At 35.3% G+C, this 27,098-nt stretch overlaps 1 protein-coding gene across 12 annotated transcripts in view; it reads right to left on the bottom strand.

The window, feature by feature from the left end:
• RAPGEF2 (Rap guanine nucleotide exchange factor 2) overlaps positions 1-27,098 on the bottom strand; it is a 234,884-nt gene that overhangs the window by 105,988 nt on the left and 101,798 nt on the right. For 8 of the 12 annotated variants that reach the window (XM_078069378.1, XM_078069375.1, XM_078069379.1 and 5 more), the window contains exons 5-7: positions 7,931-8,006; positions 6,172-6,339; positions 3,804-3,821 (exon numbers count right to left, since the gene is read on the bottom strand). In XM_078069378.1, the coding sequence (XP_077925504.1) occupies positions 3,804-3,821; positions 6,172-6,339; positions 7,931-8,006 (262 nt within the window). Of the gene's footprint in view, positions 1-3,803; positions 3,822-6,171; positions 6,340-7,930; positions 8,007-16,251; positions 16,374-27,098 lie in introns of those variants that run through there. The other 4 variants (XM_078069372.1, XM_078069377.1, XM_078069381.1 and 1 more) reach the window with 2 other exon arrangements.

The raw sequence follows: 27,098 nt of genomic DNA, 5'->3' as shown, positions 1-27,098 counted from the left end.
CTTAATATTCTAGGAAATTTAGTAAATATACAAGTCACTGATATATTACTCAAAACATATTCTCTTACTGTTAGGCAGCAAATATTGTATTAAACTAAGAAGACTTCAGTAAAAAATTAAATAGATAAGTGAAAAAGCAAAGCCATAACACGAGTGAAAACACTATTTCTAATGCAAGAACAACAGTCCACATCAAAAAGATGACTGTCAAATAAAAGTACATAATCACACAAACACTATAATTTTTCATTTGTTTCAATATCTGACAATTTTTGAAACTAACGAAACCTACCAAGTAGCCCTTAACTAAAAATGAAACCAACTTAAATCTATCTTTAAAAAAAAAAATCTACTTCAGAGAAATATAAGATACAACTTAGGAATGATTATATAACCATTATTAGAAATAGAACTTGTCTTATATTATAAAAAATGGAACTCATTTCCATAAGCCTCACGCATGGATCAATCTTATTACAGTGGTGCCACATTTTATAGATATTGTATTATCACTGACTATAATACAAAAATTATCCCCATTATGTTTTTTTTTTTTTTTTAAAGATTTTATTTATTTATTTATTTGAGAGAGAGAGAGAGAGAGAGAGAAACAGCATGAGAGGGGATAGGGTCAGAGGGAGAAGCAGGCTCCCTGCCGAGCTGGGAGCCCGATGTGGGACTCGATCCTAGGACTCCGGGATCATGACCTGAGCCGAAGGCAGTCGCTTAACCAACTGAGCCACCCAGGCGCCCCCCCATTATGTTAATATTACATTGTATTCAACTTATATTATATTAACTTAATAATTTTATGCACTATTTTTTATTACCTTTTATACATCTGCACCAAGAATTTTAAACTAAGCCTAATCTACTGAAAAATGTAATACATAATTATTAAACAGTGCTTTGAAATGTATATTCATATTGTAGAAAAGGACTACTAATAAAATGTGTGGGAGATATCTTTTTATATGATCAACCGGTTTCCATTATTTCAAAAATTTTGCATTGATTGAAACTTTATGAATATGTTTTATGTTATACTGTGTTCAAATCCTCCTAATTCAAATTTGTATAAAACAGAGCCATTCCTTGGGAAAATGTCCTTTGGGACAGTGTGAGCCTGCTTACACCTGATCAAATAAAACATTCCAAGATTAAAAAAAAAAACGACAACACAAAATTAAATGTCACAAGGCCATCTTGGATTTTGACTGTCTCTTCTCATCCTAAAACAATTACTAGTCACGGACATTCCAAATATTACTTAAACTAAATCAAATCTCATAAAAATGTTTGGCTAAGAAATTATGACAACTGAGGAGTACCAATCCTTTTAATTTGTAATCTACTTTTTTTTTTCATATTTTAAAAGAGGTCACTTTCATTCATTGAGTTCATTGTATTCTGCAGTATAGAATAATGTGAAGCGCTTTGACTCTGGAGCCAGACTTCTGGGGTTAGGATTCTGGCTCGATTACTAATATTAGTTGTGTGTCCTTAAGCACATCCCCTAATCTTGTTCTTTCATTTCCTAATCTGTAAAATGTACTAATAATAATCCATTTCTCACGGTAGTTATGTATATCAAATGACTTAATTTATATGAAATGTTTTAGAACAGTAGTACATACATAGGTAATACTCTATAGATGTTTGCTAATTAAACTATTAAAAAAAAAAACAAAACTAGAGCCATCTGTTGGAGGTAAGCAGGAATGGGAAGTGGACAGTCAATCAGAATGTCAAAGCACCAGGAGCACTCCAATTCTTTCAGCCTTGCTAGGCTGCAATATCTGTTGGTACATGTAAACTCCATGGAATAGACAGGACAAGTTTTCTTCAGTCTCCAGTCTAATATCTCTGTATAATTTTGTTCTTTCTAAACTGAGAAGAGGGCAGAGCTCTCTTTTTATTAAAATAAAAAAAGAAATAAAAGATGACAGAATAAATATGTACCAGTCTCCCCATCACTACAATCAGGTAAGTTAAGTCGTCCCCTTAAGTATCTTCTAGAATAAATTACAAACTCCTAGAATAAATTACCCATAAATGTAGACAGGCAGGGTCTGTAATCATGGATAAAATAAACAAAGCTTTTTTCCTCTATCTACTCTGAACCCAGAGACAAAATAAACTTGTCCAAAGTCTAAAGAGACTGACCCCAAATTTTCCAGCCTCTGCCAAGAACCTTATCTACTACCTGCCTCTATTTTCATTATCTACCTTAAGACTGAAAATTCATGCCACATCCCCTTTTCTGGCAATCTTAAATACAGCCTCAACCTCAAAGCATCAAAATGTAGGAAAATGTTAATGAAAGCCATCTCCAATATTCCCTTCTCACTGCATTTTAAAATGCTGATTATTCTCTCTGCAAACCTCATAGACTTGCCTTGAAAAAACGTCTTGAAAACACTCCACATGGACTATTTGAGTACTCATATTTCTGAAGAAAATGATTATAATCGGTTTAAAACTATTGCAACACATCTAATTTTAAAAAGTGTACATAAAGTATATATCATAACTCAGTGTACATTTTCAATTCAATTCCTACTTCTAAATGGGAATTAGATGAACTAGTAATTTTTCCTATTAGAAAGGAGAAAGATTATGTACTGACGTATCTTTTAAAATATTAAAGTTACATATTTTTAGACTATACTTTTACCAGATAAAAGCCCAAAACACTGGTGCAATTTTAAAAAGTATACAATTACATCAAAATTTTATAAAATTTACAAATGGTATGAAAATGTTTAAGATTTACCACATCATTTAAAAATTAGCAGTGCTTCTCAAGTACAATATAGCAACAACCTGTGGCATTTTAATATGCATTCTCTTGCACAGAACATAAAGTTACTGCCTCATTTTAATTTGAAACTCTATATAAATACTTCATGCTTTCAGGCAAGGTCACTATAGTAGCCAAAGATATTATATTGACAGTCGACTTCCTCTAATGTGAATTAAATTATACATGATCTTTTTCCTGGGCAATAAGAAAACACAACCATAAGATTTTACTAAGTTACTTAACCAATTCCTTTCCAGAGATAAATCAGTTTTCCTTCCTTTACTCCAAATTCCCTGATAACCCCCAATCTGACCCCCAGTTTCAAAAGAGTAACACTGAAAATCATAAATTAGTCATGTGTTGGCATGAAAGAAATGAGCAAAGATATTATTATAGGCTTTTTGATTAAAATATAGAATGAAATAAAGCATGAATTCTGGTTAAAAATAAAGTACAAATAAGAAAACACAAGCGTTTTCAAACTCTCATTTCCTTTTTGACTAAGCCTTTACTCTATCTGACTAAAATTTTACTTGTATTCTCCCAAAATGCTCTCATACTGGGATTCCTGAAATTTAAAGCTTTTACCTACAGCATCATTTAAAATGTAAATTTCTAGTGGATTTCCCATAAGCTTTTGCATAAAAAGCAATTAAATTTCCATTACGTCTACCTGTCTTTCTCTCCTCATTTTTTTACTTGCAAATCATGTTAGTTAAGAACAGTGCTTCCACTCATTTAAAAAAAAAATAATAAGTAGGTTGCACTTAGGTGGACCTAAGGTGGACAAGGTGGACAATCCATCACTACATCTGCACAAATAGACTGTGCTATCACCTAAACCATTAACAGTTTTAAGAGATTTTACTGAATCAGGGCAAAATACAAAAGAACAAGACCAAGCTAAACACATCAATATTATAAACTCATTAGTTACAATGCAAATTCACAAATAAACTTAGGTTAGTATTAGGAGACCACACACAAATTACAATACCTGAGATTTAGTGCATTCCTTTGAGCCAAAATGAAATGAGTGCCATAAAAGAGGAAAGGAAAAGATGAACATTATCAGACATGCTATAGTATATCTGCCAAAACGAAGATAATGTTAAAATTAGGTTAAGAATGACCATATAGAATTGGCTGTATGTATAATGTTCTCTATGTTTTTTAGCCATGCACTTGAAATGCACTTGAAATCATTTAAAATCACCTGTGAAGTATGATCATGCATCTTCTAAATAAACTTTTCACCCTCAGTCCCACTCTACTAGGGTTCTTTCAAAGAGAAATATTTCTGTTAAGAATAAGTAAATATAACTTAGGACTAATGAATAATAATTTCCATTTCACTCTTTTTATCCTGTGGCACCATATATACAAAACAAAATTTTGTTGTTTTCTATGTTAAAATCATGTATTTGGTGAAATAATAAATATTATATAAATATAATTAAAACACACCTTGCACACGCAAAAAAGGATCCAATATTTTCAATTATGACCATGTTGCTGCCAATCTGAACTCATCCAGTAAAATTAATACCAACATGTCACATATTAGTAAGCTAGTACATGATCCATTAGTAATCAAGTCAAATTTTTCATCCTAGCACTGAATATTCCCTAATAAAAGTACCTATTGACCAGGTAAGATATTTATTAAAACCATTAAATTAAAATAAAAAAAGTAATCTTGTAATAAAAAACCCTGCACGTTTTTTTAAAAATCAAACCAAAAAAGGGAAGTCACGTAGGGAAAGTGAAATATTCCATAAAGAGGGAAACAAATGGGAATAAAAGAGAAAAACAGTTATAGGATTTCCCCAACTTAAGTGTGAAAAACAGGACTATAAAATTAAACCAATCAGCTTTAAGACTAAATTTTAAGTAATTCACACTCCCACTATCTTAGTATGGAATCTGATTTGGAAAAATAATTCCAGAGCAGAAAGAATATTAACAACATTAGCACCAGGCTAAAATAATATATGGAACTATTAATATGTACAACTATTTTTAATCCAAATTTCCTTCTTCCATGATGCTATGTCAACACTAAAAATACTACCTTCTTTTACAGATAATGGTAACAAAAAACCTTTCATAGTTGTTGTTTTGTTTTTTTTTATACCAAGTCTCTCCAAAGGACAAACAAAGCTCTCTTTATGATGAGCAAAAAGCTACCCTTTCCAAAGGAGCTCAATGAAATGATTCAACTATAACATTCATGTTAAATTAAAATAGTGCATGGGTAGTGTAAGGAGTAGGCGGGTAGCTGGTGGTCAAAACTGCTTAAATATTCACACACAAAGAGCTCTCAGAAATAAAACATATGAAGTGTGGGTATAAAGTATACCGTATCACTAAAAGTTACCAAAAATTGAGTATATAATTTTAAGTCTATATATTTTCCCATGTATTTTGCATTTATACTTATTTGCAAAAGGAAAGAAAAGTGCAGGTAAGCAAAACAAATGAGAAATGTAAAATAGCTGTCAATTACCTATTTTTATGTTTTTCATATTTTTATTTTAAAATTAATTTCACATATAATGACTACTCACTTAACGGTATTTATGTACAGACAAACCATCTTAGACTCTATTATGACATATGTAAGAACTCATGTTACTTTCTTTTTGAAAATAGAAATCCTCAAATATATTCTCAGGGGAAATGAGCATAGTGCAGCTAAGCAGAAAGAAAGGAATAAGAAAATAAGGTCCTAAAACTGACTTTATTGGGGTCTTGTACAAATCACTCATTATCTGTGCCTTGGTTTCCTCAAACATAAAAATACTTTATCAAATATTTATGAAATAAATGATGATCAAGTGGACTACAGCATTTAAGAGGATCTTTGAGTCTATCAAATACTTCAGATCATCTTTACACTGGGATTTTAAAAAGCATCACTTCAAATTATGTTTTCACTTCAGCGTATTAAAAACAAAAAAATTATCAGGCAATATTCTCACAGTGGTATACAAAGTATGAAAATAACATATCATTTTTATATATCTACTTTTGAAATAAAAAGTAAGTCTGATGTCAATCACTGGGGTAGGAGCAGGGAGAGTTCAAATTTTAGATTAAGGTAAGAACTTAAAATATCCCAGTTACAACTGCATTGCTGTTCACAAAGCTAATCCTCAGAGAACATTTTAAGAAACAAAAGGGCTAAACAATGTCTTTTGATAACTTATTTCAATGCTCCTTAAAACTATTCATACTATATGTGTTTCCAGCACATATCACAGAAAGGAATTATTCAATTAAAATAGGAAATGCACATGTCTCTTCATAAAATTCCCAATAAAAAAACTAAAGATTAAAAATATTATATTTTAATAACTTACCGTATGATAGCCTCGAGGCAAAGGTGGTTTGCCCACAGGATAAGGATCCACAGTGTCAATGATTGTTTGTCTTTCACCTTTCTGGTTGATTTTTCTAAATCTCCTTCGAGATTGTCGATGAGAAGCTTGACGCTGAAAATATTCTTCATTTTCATCCATATAGTCCACCTGAAATAAAACCCCCCAAAATTTATGTCTTCAAACACAACATTCTATATTAACATTAGACGCAGAATAAAACTTACAGATAAGTCCATATTCATTCATTTTGCAAAGACATTTGTGGACAAACTATCATGACAGACTAAGTGTCTTTGAACTTCTCTGGAACTAATTGGTTTTGAGTTAACTTTTCTTTTATGAAGAAGCATTTTCAGTTCCACTTAGGACAATATGAGTAACTCTTGAATTTCCTGCAGTTTCAAAGGGAAGGATATTTTCAGCAATCTTTGTACTGATTTATTAGTGAAAGAACTCACAGGATACATTGCCTCACATTATGAAAGCAACTGCTTCATTGTCCTAACCCTGATGTATGTGAGTAAAGCTGTAAAAACCCCCAAATCCCGAATGACTCAAACAGGACTGCTAGCAGAATGGCTTTGGTAGATTACCTAAGGGTTTCTCTTCCTACTTTCAATCTGTAGATTCAGTTTCTCTTCTTATAGTGTTATTTAAAAAAAAAAAATCCTCATTTTCAACATTTTAGAAACTGATGAATGGACTAACCAGAATAAAAGTTACGTTAGGACAATCCTCGTAATACTTATATAATGAAAATGTGATTGCTCATAATCAAGGCATACTAAGATTCTAAGACTATTCTCACACTGGCAAACTTAGGAGTTTGTATAATATCGGCAAGTATAAAATCCTCAAAGAATTTTGAAGATCAAAAGTCCCTTACAGAAACACAAAATAGCACTGATGGAGGCCAAAATCTCTAGGAAATATCTAAAATGCTTTTCAAGACCTGGTGCTGGAAAATCCTATGTAACCACCCACATTCTTCCAATCCTAAATCTTTACTCACCACCATGTTACTTTCTTACTGAAGAGTAAATTTTGTGAAATTTTACCAAAGGTTTTCACTAGCTTTGACAAGGAAGTTTTCATTCTGATGAATTCCTCTCCTACATTATAGGGAAAAACCCTAAATCCTCTCTGAAAATAGACTTACAGCTTTCTACCAAATACTTTACTTAATGTGAATAAAAAGCTTCCACCATCTTCTACATTAGGCCAGAAAATTGGGGGACTAGTATGCTGGTTAGACACTCTGTTGAAATCTTTATCTCTCTTTTTAACCGAATTGTAGGATTTAAAAAATATATTGATATAGGACATAGACAAAAAACAGAAATTGATTTCCTTATGTTAACTGTTGCCTGAATACATATCACCTTGACTCATCTGAAGTATTTCACTCATTCCAATTAATATTTGGAGAGCTAAAGTCCTGCACTTCAAATATTCCTCCCAAATTTCAATTAAATGGCATTATCATAGATCGACTTGACAAAGTTCAAGCACAAAACACATATGTTCTTGCCCCTTTTGAGCCTTCTTTTTCATTTCACTGAATCTTATAAATAATTACAATATAATGATTATAAACTCAGATTCCCAATAAAAATTATGAAATAAATATATCTAAAGTTATAAAATACATAAATACAGTATTATAACTACTTAGTTAAAGGGCTTTTACTTTATAATTTTTTTTTAGGGAAAAAAGTCTTCACAGAAGTATTCTTACCACAATCATTTCAGAAGGCTCTAAAACAATGCATTCACAGCCACGCCTAAAGCTTCCTGCAGAACGCTTGCCAAAACTAGGAAGGAAAAAAAAAAAAGATTTATGAAATATAAATTGTAAATTTGGGCCAATTCTCTAAATAAATGAAAATGAAAAACAAAAACAACTAGTGGAGAAAGAGAAACTCTTTAATCATTATTTACACCTAATGACAAGGAACCATTCAATTTCTTAAATTTCAGACATATATTTTTCTGGAAAATTCCAATATTATGTTTTCAAACTGATAATGTAAGTAACAGAAAATCAGTATGAATGTGTTTTATGTTAGGCTGTTTTAAATTATTCCCAGTTAGGTGAAGACTTAGAATATTCTAACGGATGGCAAACTATAAAATGCATATAAATTTTCTTCTATAATTTAACCTGCTTAGGTTAAGCATTTCTTTCACCTAAAAAGTGTATTTAATTTTTCTAAATTTTCTTTTAAAAAAATTTTTATTTGAGAGAGAGAGCATGAGCAAGGAGGAGGGGCAGAGGCAGAGGGAGAAGCAGACTCCCTGCTGAGCAAGGAGCCCGATGTGGGGCTCGATCCCAGGACCCTGAGATCATGACCTGAGCCGAAGGCAGATGCTTAACTGACTGAGCCACCCAGGCGCCTCTTCCTAAATTTTCAAATCAACTTATTCTAAATAAGTTTAAGGAAAAGGTATTCAACTTAAGACTTTTTTTCTTAATTCAAGTGGTTGTGCATATTACTAGCCCATTTCCCCTGAAAATTTTTCACTAGTGAACTCAGATACAGCAACTTTGCTCTATCTGTGATAGCTCCCACCTTAACACTTAAGTAGTTTTTTTTAATTGAATTTTATTTTATTATGTTAGTCAACACTGAAGCAGATTTATTCTGACACAGCTATATGCACACTAGAACCATGAAGAGAAAATCCTTGTACAAATTAGCCATTGACTCAGAAGAATTTTATGGTAGGAAGATATTATTTGCACTAACACTATTACTTTGGAGATGAAAAGTTTGCATCCTATACACTGTGCTATTAAAAAATACTTCCATAAGAGTCTTTTGGGAAATGAGATCCACTAGAATCTGATGAAACTTTCTTTGCAGCCACAAGAGTCAAGTTCTACTGAACAACACAAATATGTGAACCGTAGGAGAAATAATACTGTCCCTCAGGTGACTCTTTGAATACACAGAGCAGAAAAGGCAAATGCACACAGAACGCAGTCTAGCAAAGGAGAATATATTATTTCATTTATCAAAAAATCTATTATTTCAAACATAGCTAAGAACCCAGAGGTAAAGAGTGGGCTCAAAAGAGACAAAGAGTGGGTCATGAATGCACATGCTAAGCCTAATGACTAGGCCTCTTGTCTCTAAAGCAAAGATGACTTCCTCTTTGCTTACAAACCAGAAGCTATCAGGCAAGAATGAACAGGGAGAGTAATGAAAAATGTTAGCTAGAAATTCACTAAGTCCGCAAAATACTTTTGCTTTTCCTATGTGATTCTCTGAAAAAACAAATATGTAAACAAAAGTAAGTAAATAATCATTATTTACTAAGCTTTTTAAAATCTTGGACCAAGTTTTATTAACTGTCTTAAAAACTCAGTTCTGGAAAATAGGTATAGAGATAAAAAAGGAAACCAGATAGAGATGTATAAGAGGTAAGATCTACCCGAGGTGATATTAAGATCAATTCTTTAAAATATTTTAGATGATTTAGTAGAAAGAAATGGAGAGAAATCTTCAAGTTTGCAAATGACATATAGATGTTTAGATAGTAAAGCACAAAACAAAGCCAGTAAGAATAAAGTACAACACATTTCACTAAGATTTATGTGAGTGCAAGAAAGCAGTAATTAGAGGATCCAATCTACACAATGAAATATCCAATGTGAAAAGTGATCAAATGCACACACCATTTAATATGACATTAAACAATAAGGGGTTCTCACATTTTAGTTAAAAGACATAAATGAAAACTAGAAGTCTTTAAAGTTTAGCACAGTAGGCTGCTGACATAATAAAGAATAAATAATACACAAAACACACCTCAAAATGATAAACACACCAGGAAGTAATAAAAAATGAAAATGACTAAACCTACTCTTAGAGAAAACCATGCAGAATCTATGAAATAGCACTGCCCTAGACAAGTTTCTAAGGGGAAAAACACAGAACTGAAAAGTTTCCAATAAAAAAATTAAGGAATTCCAAAGGGCTTTCTGTAAGATCAGGGGCACAAATTAAAAGAACACTTCTTCAGTCTTATTAATAGCAGCTGAAACTTAGTAGCATTTAAGATTTTAAAATCATGATTTAAGAAAATTTATGAATGATACAAATTAAATAAGAATGCGGGCAACTTAAACATACCTACAATCCTTAAGGGTTTTAAGAAGTCAGAGAAAGAGAGAAAGAGAGAGAGAAAGAGAAAGGGAGAGAGGGAGAGAGGGAAGGAAGAAAGGGAAGTCAGAGATAGGTAAGTATTATTTCCAAGCTATGTGACTAAACTCTGCTCCAAATATTCCTTGGTGCCACTTCAGAAATGGACAATTAGTCCTATCAAATGCATTTTTTTATTATTAAGTCTTATAAGAGACTACACAAAGTACTCTACAGATTCAATGCAGTCCCTATCAAAATCCCAACAGCTTTTTTTGCAGAAATGGAAAAGCCAATCTTCAAATTCATATAAAATCCCAAGGGACCTACTTAGCCAAGACAGTCTTGAACAAAGTCGAAGGACTCACACTTTTGATTTCAAAACTTACTTCAAAGCTATAGTAATCAAAACAGTGTGGTACAGGCGTTAAGGACAGATGTATAAATCAATGAAATAGAATCGAGAGTCCAGAAATAAACCCACAAATCTAACCAAATTTTGACAAGGGTGCCAAGTTCAGTCAATGGGGAAAGAACAATGTGCTGGGACAACCATATTGCCATATTGAAGAAAAAAAAAAAAAAAAAAAAAAGAAGTTGGACCCTTACCTCTCACCACATACAAATATTAACTGAAAATGATCACTGACCTAAATAAAAAAGCCCAAACCACAAAACTCTTAGGGAAAAAACTGGGATAAATCTTCATGACATTGGATCTGGTAATGGATTCTTTTGGTTTTCTCTTCCAAGTTTTTATTAAATTCCACTTAGTTAACATACAGTGTAATATTAGTTTCAGGTGTAGGATTTAGTGATTCATCACTTACATACCACATCCAGTGCTCCTCACAACAAGTGCCTTCCTAATCCCCATCGCCTGTTTAACCCATTCACCATCTCCCTCCTACCCCCCTCCTCCCCAGCAACCCTCAGTTTGTTCTCTACAGTTCAGTCTGTTTTATGGTTTGGCAATGAGATTCTTAGATATGACACTAAAAGCACAAGTGGCGAAAGAAAAAATAGATAAATTGGACTTCTTCAAAATCAAAAACCTCCGTGCATCAAAGGACATTATCAAGAAGCTGAAAAGAAAATCTACAGAACGGGAGGAAATATTTGCAAATCATACATCTGAGAAGTGTTTAATATTCAGAATATATAAAGAATTCCTACAATTCAACAACAAAAAGACAAACCACCTAATTAAAAAATGAGCCAAGTACTTGAATAGACCTTTCTCCAAAGAAGGTACACAAATGGCCAATAAACACATGGAAAACCGATCAACATCCTGAGTCATTAAAGAAAAGCAAATCAAAACCACAATGAGATACCATTTCACACCTGATACTAGATGTGAGATACTAAGATGGTTATAATTAAAAATATATATATAGCAAGTGTTAAAGAGGATAGAGAACTTGGAACCCTTGTTATTTTGCTGGTGGGAGTATAAAGTGGTGCAGTCACTGCAGAAAACAGGTTGGTGCTTCATCAAAAAGCTATACAGAGTAACCATATGACCCAGCAATCCCACTCCTAGCTAAATACTCAATAGTACTGAAAACAAGGACTCAAAGGGATATTTGTACATCAAAGTTGACTACAGCATTATGCACAAGAGCCAAAAGGTGGAAACAACACAAGTGTTCATCAACAGATTAATGTTTAAACAAAATGTGATAAATACATACATTGGGAGCCACAGAAAGGACTGAAGCTCTGATACATGCTACAGCCTGGATCAGCCTTGAAAGCATTCTGCTAAATGCAGTAAGCCAGTCACAAAATGACAAATATAAGATTCTACTTATAAGAAATATATAGAGGGCGCCTGGGTGGCTCAGTTGGTTAAGTGACTGCCTTCAGCTCAGGTCATGATCCTGGAGTCCCGGGATCGAGTCCCACATTGGGCTCCCTGCTCAGCGGGGGGTCTGCTTCTCCCTCTGATCCTCTTCCCTCTCGTGCTCTCTGTCTCTCATTCTCTCTCTCTCAAATAAATAAATAAAAAATCTTTAAAAAAAAAAGAAAAGAAAAGAAATATATAGAACAGGCAAATTTATAAGAACAGAAAGTAGATGACAGATTATTGGGGGTTATAGGAATGCTTAATGGTTACAGAGTTTCTGTTTGGAGCCATGGAACATAAACTTTGGGAACAGGTAGCAGTCATGGTTGCACAAGTGTGATTGTAATTAATGCCACTGAATCATACAGTTTAAATAGTTAAAATGGCAGGGGTACCTGGCTGGCTCAGTAGGAAGAGCATGGGACTCTTGATCTCAGGGTAGTTGAGTTCAAACCTCACATTGGGTGTAGAGATTACTAAAAAAATAAGCAAATAAACTTCAAAAAAAAAATGGCATATCTTATGTAAGGATAAAGAGGTTGAGTTTCTTGGCAAAAATTCAGGGCCTGAATAACAAAAAGGGGGAACACTACCACTTTGACCAAATAACAGCAAATCTTAGGGACAAAGAAAGAGTTTACTTTGATGACAGAATTATACCACTGACAAGCCTCGAACCAATCTCTTTTCTATGTTAATTAGCAATGAAGTGAGAGAAGTTGTGGGTAAAAGTTGAACCAGTAAGGAATGGGGAAAAGGTAAACAAATATTACTGAAATATTTTTGAAAAGTCAATTATACCTACATTTTTCTTTCACCTAACATTAATCCCATTTTTATTTTATCCCTGGCCATAAATTAGAGGGTACTGCCGTGCTAGCCCCATCTCCACAATTCGGCTTCCCATTCCTCGTCCACATATTCACTGGACACATACAACAGAATCTATATATAAACTCTATTATCAATACAGAGCTCACTAAATACAGTCCCTCTTCTTACATAGGTTGTGGGTAAGAACGTATGTATCTTCTAAAAAAGATGAGTACACAGGAAGTTGTAAATACAGACAGAATAGTAAGTGCCATGAGTTTAACAAAAAGAATGTCATATTTGTTTCCTACAGTTGCATCTCAAAACCAAAATAGATTTGTAGAACTTCAGAGTTGAGAAAAAAACTTAGAAAATCATATCGTACAGGGCCTCTTGGCATTTTTTTCTTCAGTTTTAAAGCTGAAAGTATGCCATAACCTAAGCTACTACAGTCAAAGGTCCTCAAACATTTGTATTTAGAAAAAGGCCCCCAAATGATTATAATACGTGACCAATGCATTCCTACTTTCCCCATAAGAACTGTCTCTCCAGTTCAATTTTCCTTTCACAATTGAAGAAACTAGGCCAACCTATCTGAGGGAAGGTTAAATGAGATGCCTGAAAGGACAATCAGATTCCATGATAACAGGATTCTGTCCTCCTACACGGACCTTACCCTCTCTCTTGCTTTCTACTATAGCCCCCCCTTCCGCATTCCATAACTTGAAATCTACTCTTTGGTAAGCTTGACATTTATGAGGAATAATTACCAGACCTCCTCAGGAATATTGCTACAGTGTATCACATTTACCCATAAAGCACAAACCCGATAACCAATGGAGAGCAGAGCTTTGTTAAAAGGTAGATTCTCAGAGGCTGGCTAGGCTCACTCACTGCCTAGTTGAGTGAGAAAAAGACAAATCAGCTCTTGTAATTCAGAAGGCAATTCAAATTCAGCAAAATTACAAAAGACCATCAAGAGTTTGAGGGTTACCCTGGAATAGTCAAAGATTTGAATGTCCAATCTATAAAAACCAAGCTTCTGCAGGCAGCTGCTGCCAGAACTTCAACTAGTAGAACATCTGCTTCTTCGAAATGGCACTCGTAATACCACACATCACGATAAACAATGACATTTTTAAAGTTTAAACTTAATTTTTTAAAGTCACGTAGCATATTTTTAAACTTTGAATTAAATTATTTTTAAAAATTCCCATCTTCTGATAATTTCAGTCCTTCTGTGTATATACATAAATATGAATACAAATGCATAATAACTTTCAAAATCAAGAAAGATGTGGGTAACAGTTATCAGTAAGACTTGGCCTGAATATTTAAAAACTTGTTAGCCCTTTCTATACTAGATACCAGCCTTTCACAAGAGGCCATGAAGTCAGAAAGAAAGAGATAGGGAGATAGGAAGAAGTACGCTATGTGTGTTTTAAGAATGCTGATAGTCTTCCGGTTCTACGCAGTGTGAAAATTTAATTACTCCCGCCTATTTTAAATTCTTCTAAAACTGTTCTGTATGAATACTCTGTACAGTTTGGCTTTCAACTGTTAACCTCAATGTAATTTCAGAATGTCCTTATAATCTTACATTAAATAACCAAAGATGACAACTAAAAGTGATGCAGGTTCACTTTTGGTCAATCTATTGGTTCTCTGAGCTATTAAAAAGAAAAAAAAAGTTAAGCTCACACAAATGATTATGGAAAAGACCACTTACAGCATAACAAGCAGATTATTCCTAAATGCTCATGTTCCCTAAGTATAACTAATTTATGAATGGTTGCTCCCAAAACAGTTTAACAATCCTGATTTTCATTCCCATTAAGTTTCTGTACAGAACAAATTTAAAATTAAGAATTATAAATTGTTCTAAAATTGAAATAAGCTAACTTCAGTACCTTTACAGGTGCAAAATGCAATGACTTTATAGTACTAAAAATACGCAAAAAATTACTATAAGTAATTCGTCTTCTACATAATGTAAAATAGAGAAAATTTTAATAGCTTTATAAACTTTTTTCAAGTTCAAGACTCACAACCAGAAAGCACAAATGGTTGAAAATATAAAGGCTTGGGGCGCCTGGGTGGCTCAGTCGTTAAGCGTCTGCCTTCGGCTCAGGTCGTGGTCCCAGGGTCCTGGGATCGAACCCCGCATCGGGCTCCCCGCTCCGTGGGAAGCCTGCTTCTCCCTCTCCCACTCTCCCTGCTTGTGTTCCCTCTCTCACTGTATCTATCTCTGTCAAATGAATAAATAAAATCTTAAAAAAAAATTATAGAAAATATAAAGGCTTACCTAGTTTTCATAAGTACCTTTGGTAATAATACACCAGACAGGCTATTGAGGGATCTTACTCTGGTAAGGCCGTCCTGTCTTAACTTGCTGTGACCACATTTTCCCCACCCAAGTTGAATCAAGCGCACTTTCCACCAGTGTAAGTTTCCACGAAAGGCAGTTGCTGAATACAGAAGCTTCTTCTAACAGTGTCCCTAAACTTGCCCTTTGTATGGGCCTCCACATTCTTGTTGTACGTCAGAACTACTCAGTGGAATGCAATTCCTCAGTATTGGAATGTAAACTTATTCATGTCAGGCTATACCCAGCGAGGGAATACACAGCAATCAAACTGAGATTATACTGGTGGGCAATCCCAATTTATAAAATGATTTAAAATGTAATACTCCAAGATACCAATTTTTCATACCTATTTCTAAGTAGTTACTAAACTGCACTGAAAAATTTACCATAAAAATGCATTTAATCTTCTTAAATATTTTGTCCTCACTCATTAGTTTAACCAAAAGGAAAAAAAAAAAAGGTAACAGCTATTTAAAACAAAAACATATACACACCAAGTATACATATAAGTTACATGTGTGTGTAAACTACAAATTGTTTCTAAAGCATGGCCTTTAACAAGCTCATATTTCAGAAGTAACTATTTGGGAAAACTACATACACACTTAAGAGTCTCTAAATTTCTTTCGAGGTTCATTTAGAAATGTTCTAACAATCATCACCCTGTACAAATTAACGGGGGCGGACTTCTCCACAGCAAATCTCAACATTTAACCTTTGCTTAAAATAGAGCAACAAGAAAGGCCTCATAAGCTGTGTCTTCTCCTCTCTGTCCATTCCTCAGCAGCCTGTTGTCTACTCAACGACGGGAGAAGTACTAAACATTTGCTATTAGTACTATTAACATTTTAATTCATTTAAAAATAAAAAAATCTAACCTGCACTGTCTTCATCATATCTTTGAAGCACCAGTAACAGCAATAGCACTGCCACCTTCTATAGGAGCTCTTTTCTCTGCAGCAGTGAGCACTCCCCATTTCCCTGTGTGTTTTCTCTCCGTGAGTCCATGCGGCTGTAGCTTGTGCAGAAAGCCAACATTCCTTCTGAAGGCGAATTTCCTGCTTCGATGACCCACCCACCCCTCCTGGCTGCAGTTATGCGTTACGCATGTTGTATGGGCACTGTTTCCGCATACCAGCCTCATGACCTCAGCGGCTGCCTGACAGACGCTCTTTATCAATTTCTATTAATTCATTATCTACTCTCTTGTAAGTCAAGGGCAAGTAGGGAAATCTGCAATGTCTGCTCTCCTAGGAGTCTTCAAGGTCAAATGCTTAGATGTGCTCAGCAGCGCAATTTTGTTATTAGAATTTATCTAAGCTGTACTACACACATGCTCTCCACCAAAGGGAGGCTGAATTGTGTACCTGACTTGAGGGATTATCATGGGAAAAACTAGCATAAATTTAAATCAAAACAATGTGGGAAAAGTTGAAAGAGGCTGCTTTTGGTCTTGCTTATCCCTTCAAGAGAAAAAAGGTGGATCTTACCTCAGCTGTACTGGGGTGGAGAGCAAGCAGTTTTTCTCTCTTGCCACAATCTAAACCAGCAAAGGACAGTGGTGTGATGATGACTACACTTTGGTAGTGTCTATGTCCTCGTGACCGAACTGCTACAGAACAGCTCAGCTAAATTGATCTGCTGCTATCAGTCTAAACAGTGGCACAAACAGGTCTCTGCTGATCACAGTGCTTTGCACACAGATGGCAGCTGATCAGTTTGTATAAAAGTTATGGTCCATAACAGCTTTCCCCTTCAGCATATAGACACATGCCTTATCCAAAATGCTTCTGTTAAATGGTCACCATTTCATCCTGCAAAGCTCATCATGTAGAGACAAAGAAGCTTAGCTCTAACATCTTATTTAAAAATGACCTAATTTTCGTAAAATTCATTAAACAGGTAAAATAAACAATTGCACTAAGAAATAACCAAACAGATCTATGTAACTTGTTAATGAGAAAAATGGTAGATGAATTCGTATGAATGATTCAGATTGGCCCTTCACCAGGAAGAAACTGAATGGTTCTCAAAAATCAAACAAGGTCTCAACCATGCAGCTGATATTCTTTAAAGGCTTACATGAATGGCACCAAAACCTAGCCACCAAGCTCCCCCAAATCTGGCATATACCATAAATGAAGTTGAAATAGTAGGTATGTCCTTGTAAGACAGGACCCCAAAACACAGGTCACCTGAGTAGTATCATATTCGTAAAATTCTTAGAAGTTAAAAAAACACATTTACAAGAAATGAAAAGCATAAACTCAAACCTATATGTAAATTCTTACAAAGATATCAAGTAATAAAATGTCAACTAATTTAATTCATCTGAATAAAATGTGGACATCTCTCATAAACCATATTTATTTTGTTTTACCTTGTTTTATAAGTACTTGTTCTAATTCTACCAATAAGTAGACAATCCTGGCAATATTGATTAATCTGTTTCAGATCTTCCCTTATAGACCAAAGTAGTAAAAACCTACTACTTATCATCAAAAATAAAACACTTAGGAATAAATTTAATGAAGGATGCATATGGCCTGTACACTAAAAATTATAAAAGGATACTTAACCATGTGAAGGGAAATAATAGAAGATGTAAATAAATTATAAACTATACCATGTTCATGGTGTGGATGGCTCGATATTGCTGAGAATAAATCTTCCCAAACTGATCTATAGATTCAGTTCAAACAAACCCTAACAAACATTTGACACTGACCAGCTGATTTTAAAATTTATATGAAAAAGTGAAGATATAAAAGAGCTAAAACAATTTTGATAAAGAACAAAGCTGGGGATTTATACTACGTGATTTCAAAAGCTACTATAAAGCTACACAATTGAAGACAATGTGGTATTGGTATAAGAACTGACATGTAGATGAGGGCGCCTGGGTGGCTCGGCTGGTTAAGTGTTCCAACTCTTGATTTCAGCTCAGATCATGATTTCAGGGTCGTGAGATAGAGCCCTGCCTCGGGCTCCACCCTCAGCAGGGAGTCTGCTTTAGATTCTCTCTCTTTCCCTCCCCACCCACACTCACTCTTTCTCTCTCTTTAAAAAATAAATAAATCTTTAAAAAAAAAAAAGAACTGACTAGTAGATCAATAGAACAGAAGACAGATTACAGAAATAGACCTTTTTGGTGGGCAAAATCCAATTTTAAAAAAAAAATTGTTTTAAATGGGTGAACTAACATTTCACCAGAAAAGGCATATGAGTAGCCAATAAGCATTGAAAATATATGAAAATATTCTCAACAACACTGGTCTTCAGAGAAATGCATAATAAAGCCACAGTGAGATTATCACCATATATCCACTAGAGTGGCTAAAATTAAAAACACTGACAATACCAGGGGTTAGAGAAGATGTAGAACACCCAGAATTTTCCATAACATGTTGAGAATGAAAAATGTTACAGCCATTATGGACAACACTGTGACAGTTCTTTACACAGCTAAACATATATTTACCATATAATCCAGCAATTCTACTCCTATTTTCAAAAAGTAATAAAAACATATGTCTGCACAAACAGATGTTCATGAATGTTGAGAGAAGTGAAAAATTGGAAGGAACTCAAACTACCATTTTCAAATTATGTTTTGCAAAAGATTAATACTACCTTGCTTACAAAATTCAATAGAATGCAGGTGACTGGGTGATTCAGTTGGTTAAGCGTCCAACTCTTGATTTCGGCTCAGGTCATGATCTCAGGGTCATGAGATCAAGCCCCAGGTCAGGCTCCGAGCTGGGTGTGGAGCCTGCTTAAGATTTTCTTTCTCCCTCTGCCCCTACCCAAACCCCCTGCACTCTCTCTCGAGCGCATGCTCTCTCTCTCAAAAAAAAAAAAAAAATCAATAGAATTTATGAAATCTGGCATCCACTTTATATGAGAATTGGCAACATATTGCATGGTTTGCTTAAAACAGGCCATGAGATAATTTTGCATGGAAATGAGCAGCAAAATTTTAGTTGTCAAAGTCTGTTCCTATAGCCTTCTGACCTTATAAGCATCTCATTTTTGCTTCTGTATTCTTCCTATTTACCTACCTTTCCAACCTACACTACTCTATCTCCAAAGTGTTTCATGTGACTCAATGCCTAGGTTCTCTTCATACCTCCTGTAGTCCCCCTGTCTGTCAAAGCACGTACCACAACATGCCTAATACCCAATATATTCATTTCAACTCTGATATCCACCATTTCATTCCTTCCAGATTTGGTTTAGCTGGCAAAGGCATCACGCTACATGCACACTACACACACAGACATGCAAGTTCAAAGCACTGGAAACTCTTTTATTCCATCTTTTCCCTCACCTGTAATTTCAGTCTCTAAATTCCGTCAATTAGTCCTAAATTACACTGACATGTGACCCACTGACTTCTATTTTCCTGAAAATAACAGGCCCTTAGCTTTGGCACACCAAGGCCACTGAGATAGGGTTCCTGTCTTGGTCCCAGCTTTGTCAAATCTTGATGACCTTCTCATTCTACTGATCTTTAAACTTCAGTGGTTACACATCAGTTTCATAGTCATTAGCCCAGCCTTTCAGTTCAAATCTGACTGACCACCTACTTGTAAACTTTGAAAATGAGAGCGTATGGTCCAATCTCGATTGTAATGAGTAAAAATCTCTAAGGCCTGGGCCTCTATTTTACCCTCCCAAGCCAGGTGAATCTACTAACTAGCCCAGTTTAGAAACCTCTGCCTTGGTCAATTACCTTTCATAATCTTGCCCCATGTTATCTGCTAACCATAATCCAATGTCTTTTCTACTTATCATCCCACAAGCACATTCTTCGGAAAAATTAAACTCATACTTCTTGGGCTACAGTAGTTAGCAGCCTGTTCTTCTCTACTATATTGAAAAACTGTAATTACTTTAGACTCTGACATAGATAATCAAGGAAAAAAATCCCTGCTTTAGCCACAGTGATGTTTCCATACACAAAATTAACTATATACAAAGGTTTTTAAAAGTTCACTTAATAGGGGCGCCTGGGTGGCTCAGTCAGTCAGTTAATCATCCGACTCAGGTCATGATCTCGGGGTTGTGGGATCAAGCCCCTGTAGAGGGTTCTGTGCTCGGCGGGGAGTCTGCCTGAGATTCTCTTTCTTCCTGTCCCTCTGCCCTCACCCTCCCACTCTTGGGCCCTCTCTCTCTCAAATAAATAAATAAATCTTTAAAATATAGTTCACTTAATATATGTCAATCATACTTCAATTAAAAAAGTTCACTTAAATGAGATAATGATTATAAAACCTAGAAGACCCTACTCACAGATAACTCTTCATTCTGTGTTTCTGAAATCATGTTAAAATCAGATCAGGTGACAAAGTGGTAAACTGAAATGGTTTCAAGATCCTGAATAACAATTAAGTAATCATTACTTCAGACTATATAAATCATCTTGGCAGCAGCAGACCTCTGAGATATATATATATACACACATATACATGGACAGGTACAGATATAGATATATTGTGTATTATATACGATTTAGAATGAAGTTTTTCCTACTTGTAAAACTAAAGTATACTTAATGATGGTTTTCTAGATTCATCTTAATAAAGCAAAAAATAATAAAAATAAAACAGAGGAAAGTGACAGATTTTGACCATTGCCTCAATATTTTAAATTATCTGAAAATGTTTAAATTAAGAAACATTATCTTAATAAAGCTGATAAACTAAGCAGTTTATAGCTATAAAACAGAATAAGTCATCAATAAAAGACAAAGTAAAAATAATCTTGAAGTGTAGTAGGACTAGAAAAGATTTACACGAACGTATAACTAGGAAAATACAGTTACTTAATGTTTATATAGATCTATAACATATGAACATGCAATACCAGAAATTGTATTTTATATTTCATTGCAAGAAACACGTAACCTCTATAAAGCCATAGATAAGTGACAAAGTAAGAAACACCTAAGGAAATAAAAATGTTTTCATATTTTCAACTTACAGTTCAATATTCTCATCAGTAATAAATATAGAAGGTAATTTTTAAGCACACATTACATTTATTTAAATTCTAATATAAAGATGGTAATACACATCTAAGCTATTACTTTATTTCAACTATCTTAATTCTTGAGGTACTTTTAAACAATTTCCAGTACACTGAAAAAATCAAGTGCAGTACATAATATAAAGGCATTTTCTTTAACATTCAAATATATGATTGTTGCCTTTTATACATATATGTACGTATATATAATTTAACTCATAGTGAAATGAAATAAAGGGTCCCTGAACTATGATTAATTAGAAACCTTTATTTTAATAAATATATTCTAATTTCACCAAGTATAATTTGTTTCGTATAGCAATCTTTCTCTTAGTAATAACATTCTTACTCCTATTTACTGTTAGTGTTCCCAATACTGAAAGTATGCTTCTTTAAAAAAAAAAAAATTTTAGTTGCTACATATTTTAAGACACTTTGAATGCATACAGGTGAAATGGTAATTCACCCATTCCTCTAAACCAAGCGCCCCCCACCCCAAATAACACAAATAGGGGTCGTGAGTTCCATCACACTTAGCAAAAGATAAGCAAATCCTGCTTTTTACAGAGAAAAATATTGTATTTCATTGACACACACATCAGACTTTAAAACCTTTATGAAATACAATATTTACTTTTGCAAGAGAACTCCAAACATCACTACATAGGACATCTAGGGTGAACTCTCACACACTCATTTACACCAAGGATCACAAATGACAAATTCCCTGACTAGAAGATGTCAAGCATCAGATGACCTGGGATATCGTATCAATTATACTACAAACGAAAACATCAGAGTCCTTCTCTTTAAGGCTACTTACGTTGTTAAGACACTACCAATGCCAACTTTCCAAGGACTATGAAAGCCTGTGCTTTTTATCTGTGAAGTTGTAGTTATAGCAACCAAATTCCCAACTTGATCCAGCAACTAAACTCCCTCTCTAGAGAATAGTTTTGCTCTGTGCCTCAGGTATCCCATCAGAATATGATTTAAAAAGGGATAGGGTTGTTCTAAAAAGTGCTCAAAATCATGTTAGCTTTCCAGAATGAAGATGCTTCATCTTGAAGCAGAAAGTACAACTAATACCTGAAGGGGAACATTTTAATATAGTCCATTGTATCTTTTACATATCTACTCTATTCCTTTAATTTAGACATCTACCTTATTTCAAATTTAACACAGGATATATTTGTATCAAGTGAAACTAAACTCTCCCCTCAATATTACCAGCTGTGGTCAAACCGAGCTCACGTTTGTTTCTTAATTTTATTTGCCTTATTTGGAACCCTATCCAGCATTTCCTTAAAAATCTTTACTATATATCTTTACCTTATATGTGTGTGTCATGGGAATACCTGGACTAAGTCAACTTTAGATACGACAAGTAGAAATTATAGATGATGTAAGCCCTGAAGCGGCATGAATAAGCTGAAGAGGAGTATGATCCTAGGGCTGAGGGAAAGAATGATCTGGCAACGAAAAATAATGAACAAACTAAGAGAATGTGAGGGGAAACTAAAAAGCAAATGTAGCAGAGACTGCTGATGGTCCACTCCAATATCCACTCTCCTCCTTCTCCTCAGAAGGATATTTTTATATTATTACTTTTAGCAGGTACATTACATAGCAAAATAAAAGACTACTTGTCTTAGACTCCTGGGTAACCTGAAGTGGCCATGTAAGTACCTCTGGACAACATGATATAAAAAGAAACGTAGTTTCAAGGAATCTGATGGGGATGGAAGTTAACTTTTTTGTTCTTCTGCCTTTCCTCCTGCGTCTAGCTCCCACTGCAGATATGACGGCTAGCATTCAGCAGCCATCCTCCGGTATGAACCAATGCTGAAATCGGCAGGTATGTGTAAGCAAGTAGAGAAGAAGGGTGAAAGCCAGTAACCTTTTCACATTGTGGAGCCACCAGACCATCACGGACCATCTACCTTTAGGGTTCTTTTGTGTGACAAAAAAAGTAGTTCTTGCTGTGTTTATGCAATTGTTTTATATAACCAAAATTAATTGTAACTAATGCAGTAAGCAAAACGATATTCAACAAGACACCATTTGCCCTTCTCCTCCTCCTTCTACACTCCTGCACAAACTGGCTAGAACCAACCTCTCATGAGCATCCCCAGACTCCCTCCTTCCATCGTGTTGCAGCCTCCTTCTTTTCCCAGACTTTTCGTTTCAGTACTAACCAGACTTTCAATACGTCATAGGTTATTGAAAAGTTATTTCTAAAAGGGAGGATCTTAGCATAATATTGTTAAACTCTTAAAGGGCAAGTTAAAAATATAATCCTGAACCAATATGATTCAACAAATATTTATGAAAGGGCTGCGATGTGCTAGGCACTGGGAAAGCAAAGATGAGTAACACAGCCCATGCTCTTCAAAAAATCTTACAGTTGAGTATGGATAGGGAATGATTAATCCCTACAGGAATACAAGGGTAGGACTCCCAGAGAAGAAAACATGCTGTTTTCACCAGCAGATGAGAAGTGGGAGTGAAGGTAGCCACAATGAGATGGACATTCCAGACAGGGAGAACAGCCTGGCAAAGGTATGCTCAGACCACAATGATTGGCTTGGGTGTCTGGAGAGGGTAGAAGGAATAATGTAGGTTGGAGACATTTTGAGCTGCCCTAAACATATCACTAAGAAGTCTGGATTTTATCTGTTTGGCAGCTGATGGTCATTTAAGTTCATTATGTGAAGGATCAAGGAGAAAAATTCAGTGCTTTGAACAATGATATGGAGACACTATGGGAGAAGTACTGAAGGCACATGGGGAGCTACTTTAATAGAGTGACACCTGAACAAAGCCACTGCCAGTGGGGATGGAGGCAGCTGATCTGATAGATACTGTCATTTCTAACTCTGAAGTGTTTGCTTAAAAAAAAGAAAAACAACTGTCAGGGGAGAAAAGGGAGGTCAAAACTGAGACCCACAGAAATTTCTAGAGTAGGTGACAAACTACTTATCAAAGCCATTATTAGAGAGAGAAAAAGCAAGAAGTGAAGCACACTTGTAGGTGTTTGTTGCTTTCCATGTATGGTATCTAGAGTTCAAGGGACCTGGAGCGAATCCACATAAGGAATGCGTGTTCCAAATACACCCTTAACTCCTGTTTCCATCTCACCCTTTACTGTATGCACTGACAAAGCACAAACCCCAGCGACACCCAACTACCCACCTTCTCCATGCCTGCGCCTAAACAGCCAAAAGTAGCTAGGACACACACACGCACACATGGACACACACACGCACACATATACACACAAACACGCACATGCACGCACGCACACACACACACACACGCACACCTATGACCACAAATACCAAATGGGCACTCAACACTCCCTTTGTTTCATAACTTCTCTCTCTTTTGTCAAAACTCCTAAATACCCACTATCGAACTCCCAAATCTACCCAATGACCTATATAACTTTTATCATCAGCTTGCAAAGAAGGTGAAGCTCTTTCATTCCTTCCAAAGCTAACACCTCCCCCATCGTGGGGGGGTCTCATCCACTTCTGCAATTACCTCTCCTCTTTCCGGTATCATCCATTTACCCCTCTCTACTGGATCCTTTCTATCAACATACAAACACATACTAGCATCTTCTAGCTTTACAGAAACAAACCTCTCTTTACCTCACAAACAACTCCCAGCCCCCACCCCATTTCCCCACTCCTCTTCACAATAAAATTTCCTGTAACAATGAAATTTCTCTTTCACCAGTTCTTATTTTCCCATTGTCCCCCCCAACCAGCTCCACCACTTACTGCAGTGAGACTGGTTCACTCAGGTCACCTATGACCTGCCAGTGGCTAAATCCAAAGGTCACGTCTCTATTCTCACCTTGCAGCACCCGAGAAGCTGACCTTCTCAAACACTTTTTATCTCTTGGCTTTGGTGACACACAGGCAGGATCCTGGTGTTTCAACACTATATTCTGGGCAGGCACACAGAGGCAACTCAATGCTATTTGTAGGCTGAATAAGATAGAAGGATACCCATATATAACTGAAGACAAGCAATTTAGGACAGAGGTTGATAGAAGGACTCATTAATACTAATTAAGCATCAAGTTGAAGACTCCCTTGAAAGGACATAACTAATAGCCTACGGTACTGTTTGGTGCTAGAAATCAGTTCTAGTCATTATGCTCATCACTTTTGATAACCCTTTTGGCAAACAATTCTCCTAAGATATGAAGTTGTTAGGACACTATCCCTTGTAGTGATTAGGTTTAACAGGCTAACATTTTAAAAGAAAAATACATTTATCATTGATTCTTGGTAACTATCTGTTTAACTTAATTAATCTATGAAATAGAATGCTTATGCAATCTCAATAAAGTATTTCAGTTTTGTTTTCTTTTTTTAAAGATTTATTTATGTATTTGAGAGAGAGAGAGAGAGAGAGAACGTGCACGAGCGCAGTGAGGAGGGGCAGAGGGAGAGAGAATCCCAAGCAGACTCCATACTGAGCACGAGCCCTACTTGGGGCTTGCTCTCATGACCCCGAGATCATGACCTCCACCAAAACCAAGAGTCAGATGCTTAACCAACTGCGCCACCCAGGCACCCCAAGATATGTCAGTTTTTTAAAAAACTGCCACTGGATTAGGTGTAGGCAAAATAACTGTAGAAGACTGACAGGACGCAGTGAAGTCCAATAAGCCTGATACACACACACACACACACACACACACTCATGCATATATGTGTATATTTTAATCCAATTATATATGCAAGAGTGTGTGTGTGTGTTTATATTTATAGATCAAACTGAATATTTTTAAGTTAAAATAGAAGTATATTTCTGGGGAGCTTGGGTGCCTCAGTCAGTTAGGTGTCTGACTCTTGATTTCAGCTCAGGTCGTGATCTCAGGGTCGTGAGATCGAGCCCTGCCTCAGGCTCCGAGCTGAGCGTGGAGCCTGCTTAAGATTCTCCTTCTCCTTCTGCTTCTGCCCAACAACCCCCCCCCACCCAGCTCTATCTCTGTTTAAAAAAAAAAAAAAGTGTGTTTCTATGATTCCATGCCTAACCAACTATTTTCATTAACTGGCCATCCACAGGCCCCAATCACTTGCTCCTGCAAAATAATGTGGTAATGGGTTGTATGAGACAATGTCTGAGATAAGTGGTTCTTATAACTTACTAGCCCTTACTAATTCTTCTATCATCCACTAACTTTAGAATATTCCAAATATGAATTAAATAAAATCTTATGGTTTCTTAGAAGAAAGGAAAGAAGGGAGGGAAGGAGGGAGAGACAATTTTTTCTTTTAAAGAAATAACTTTTAGTAATACTGGCTATAAAGAAAACTTCCGAAAAACTTATGTATCATGTCATTTAATCCTATTACAAGTTACTGATATTTCCTCACGTGAGAAGGAAGGTATATAGAACCAATACATTACTTTAAAAACCCAATGAGGGCAGTTTTAAAATGAGTTAAACAGTTTTTCTTTTTCTTTTCTTTTCTTTTTTCCCCATTCCTTCTTTAGTAACCATGATTTCTCTTCCTTGCTTAATCTATGCTACCATTGTTGTGAATTGGCCAGTAACTGAAGGTAAATCTTACCTGTAATGTACAATTTCCAGAATTCTGATCCTCACCTTCCCTTCATACCATTTGGATACATTTAATGTCCAATTAAGTTCCATAACATGATTCACCAG

This window comes from Halichoerus grypus, chromosome 3 (genome assembly GCF_964656455.1).
Source record: "Halichoerus grypus chromosome 3, mHalGry1.hap1.1, whole genome shotgun sequence".
NCBI lineage: Eukaryota > Metazoa > Chordata > Mammalia > Carnivora > Phocidae > Halichoerus > Halichoerus grypus.
Note: the sequence above shows the minus strand (reverse complement) of the source record. Positions and strands in the feature narration are given on the sequence as shown.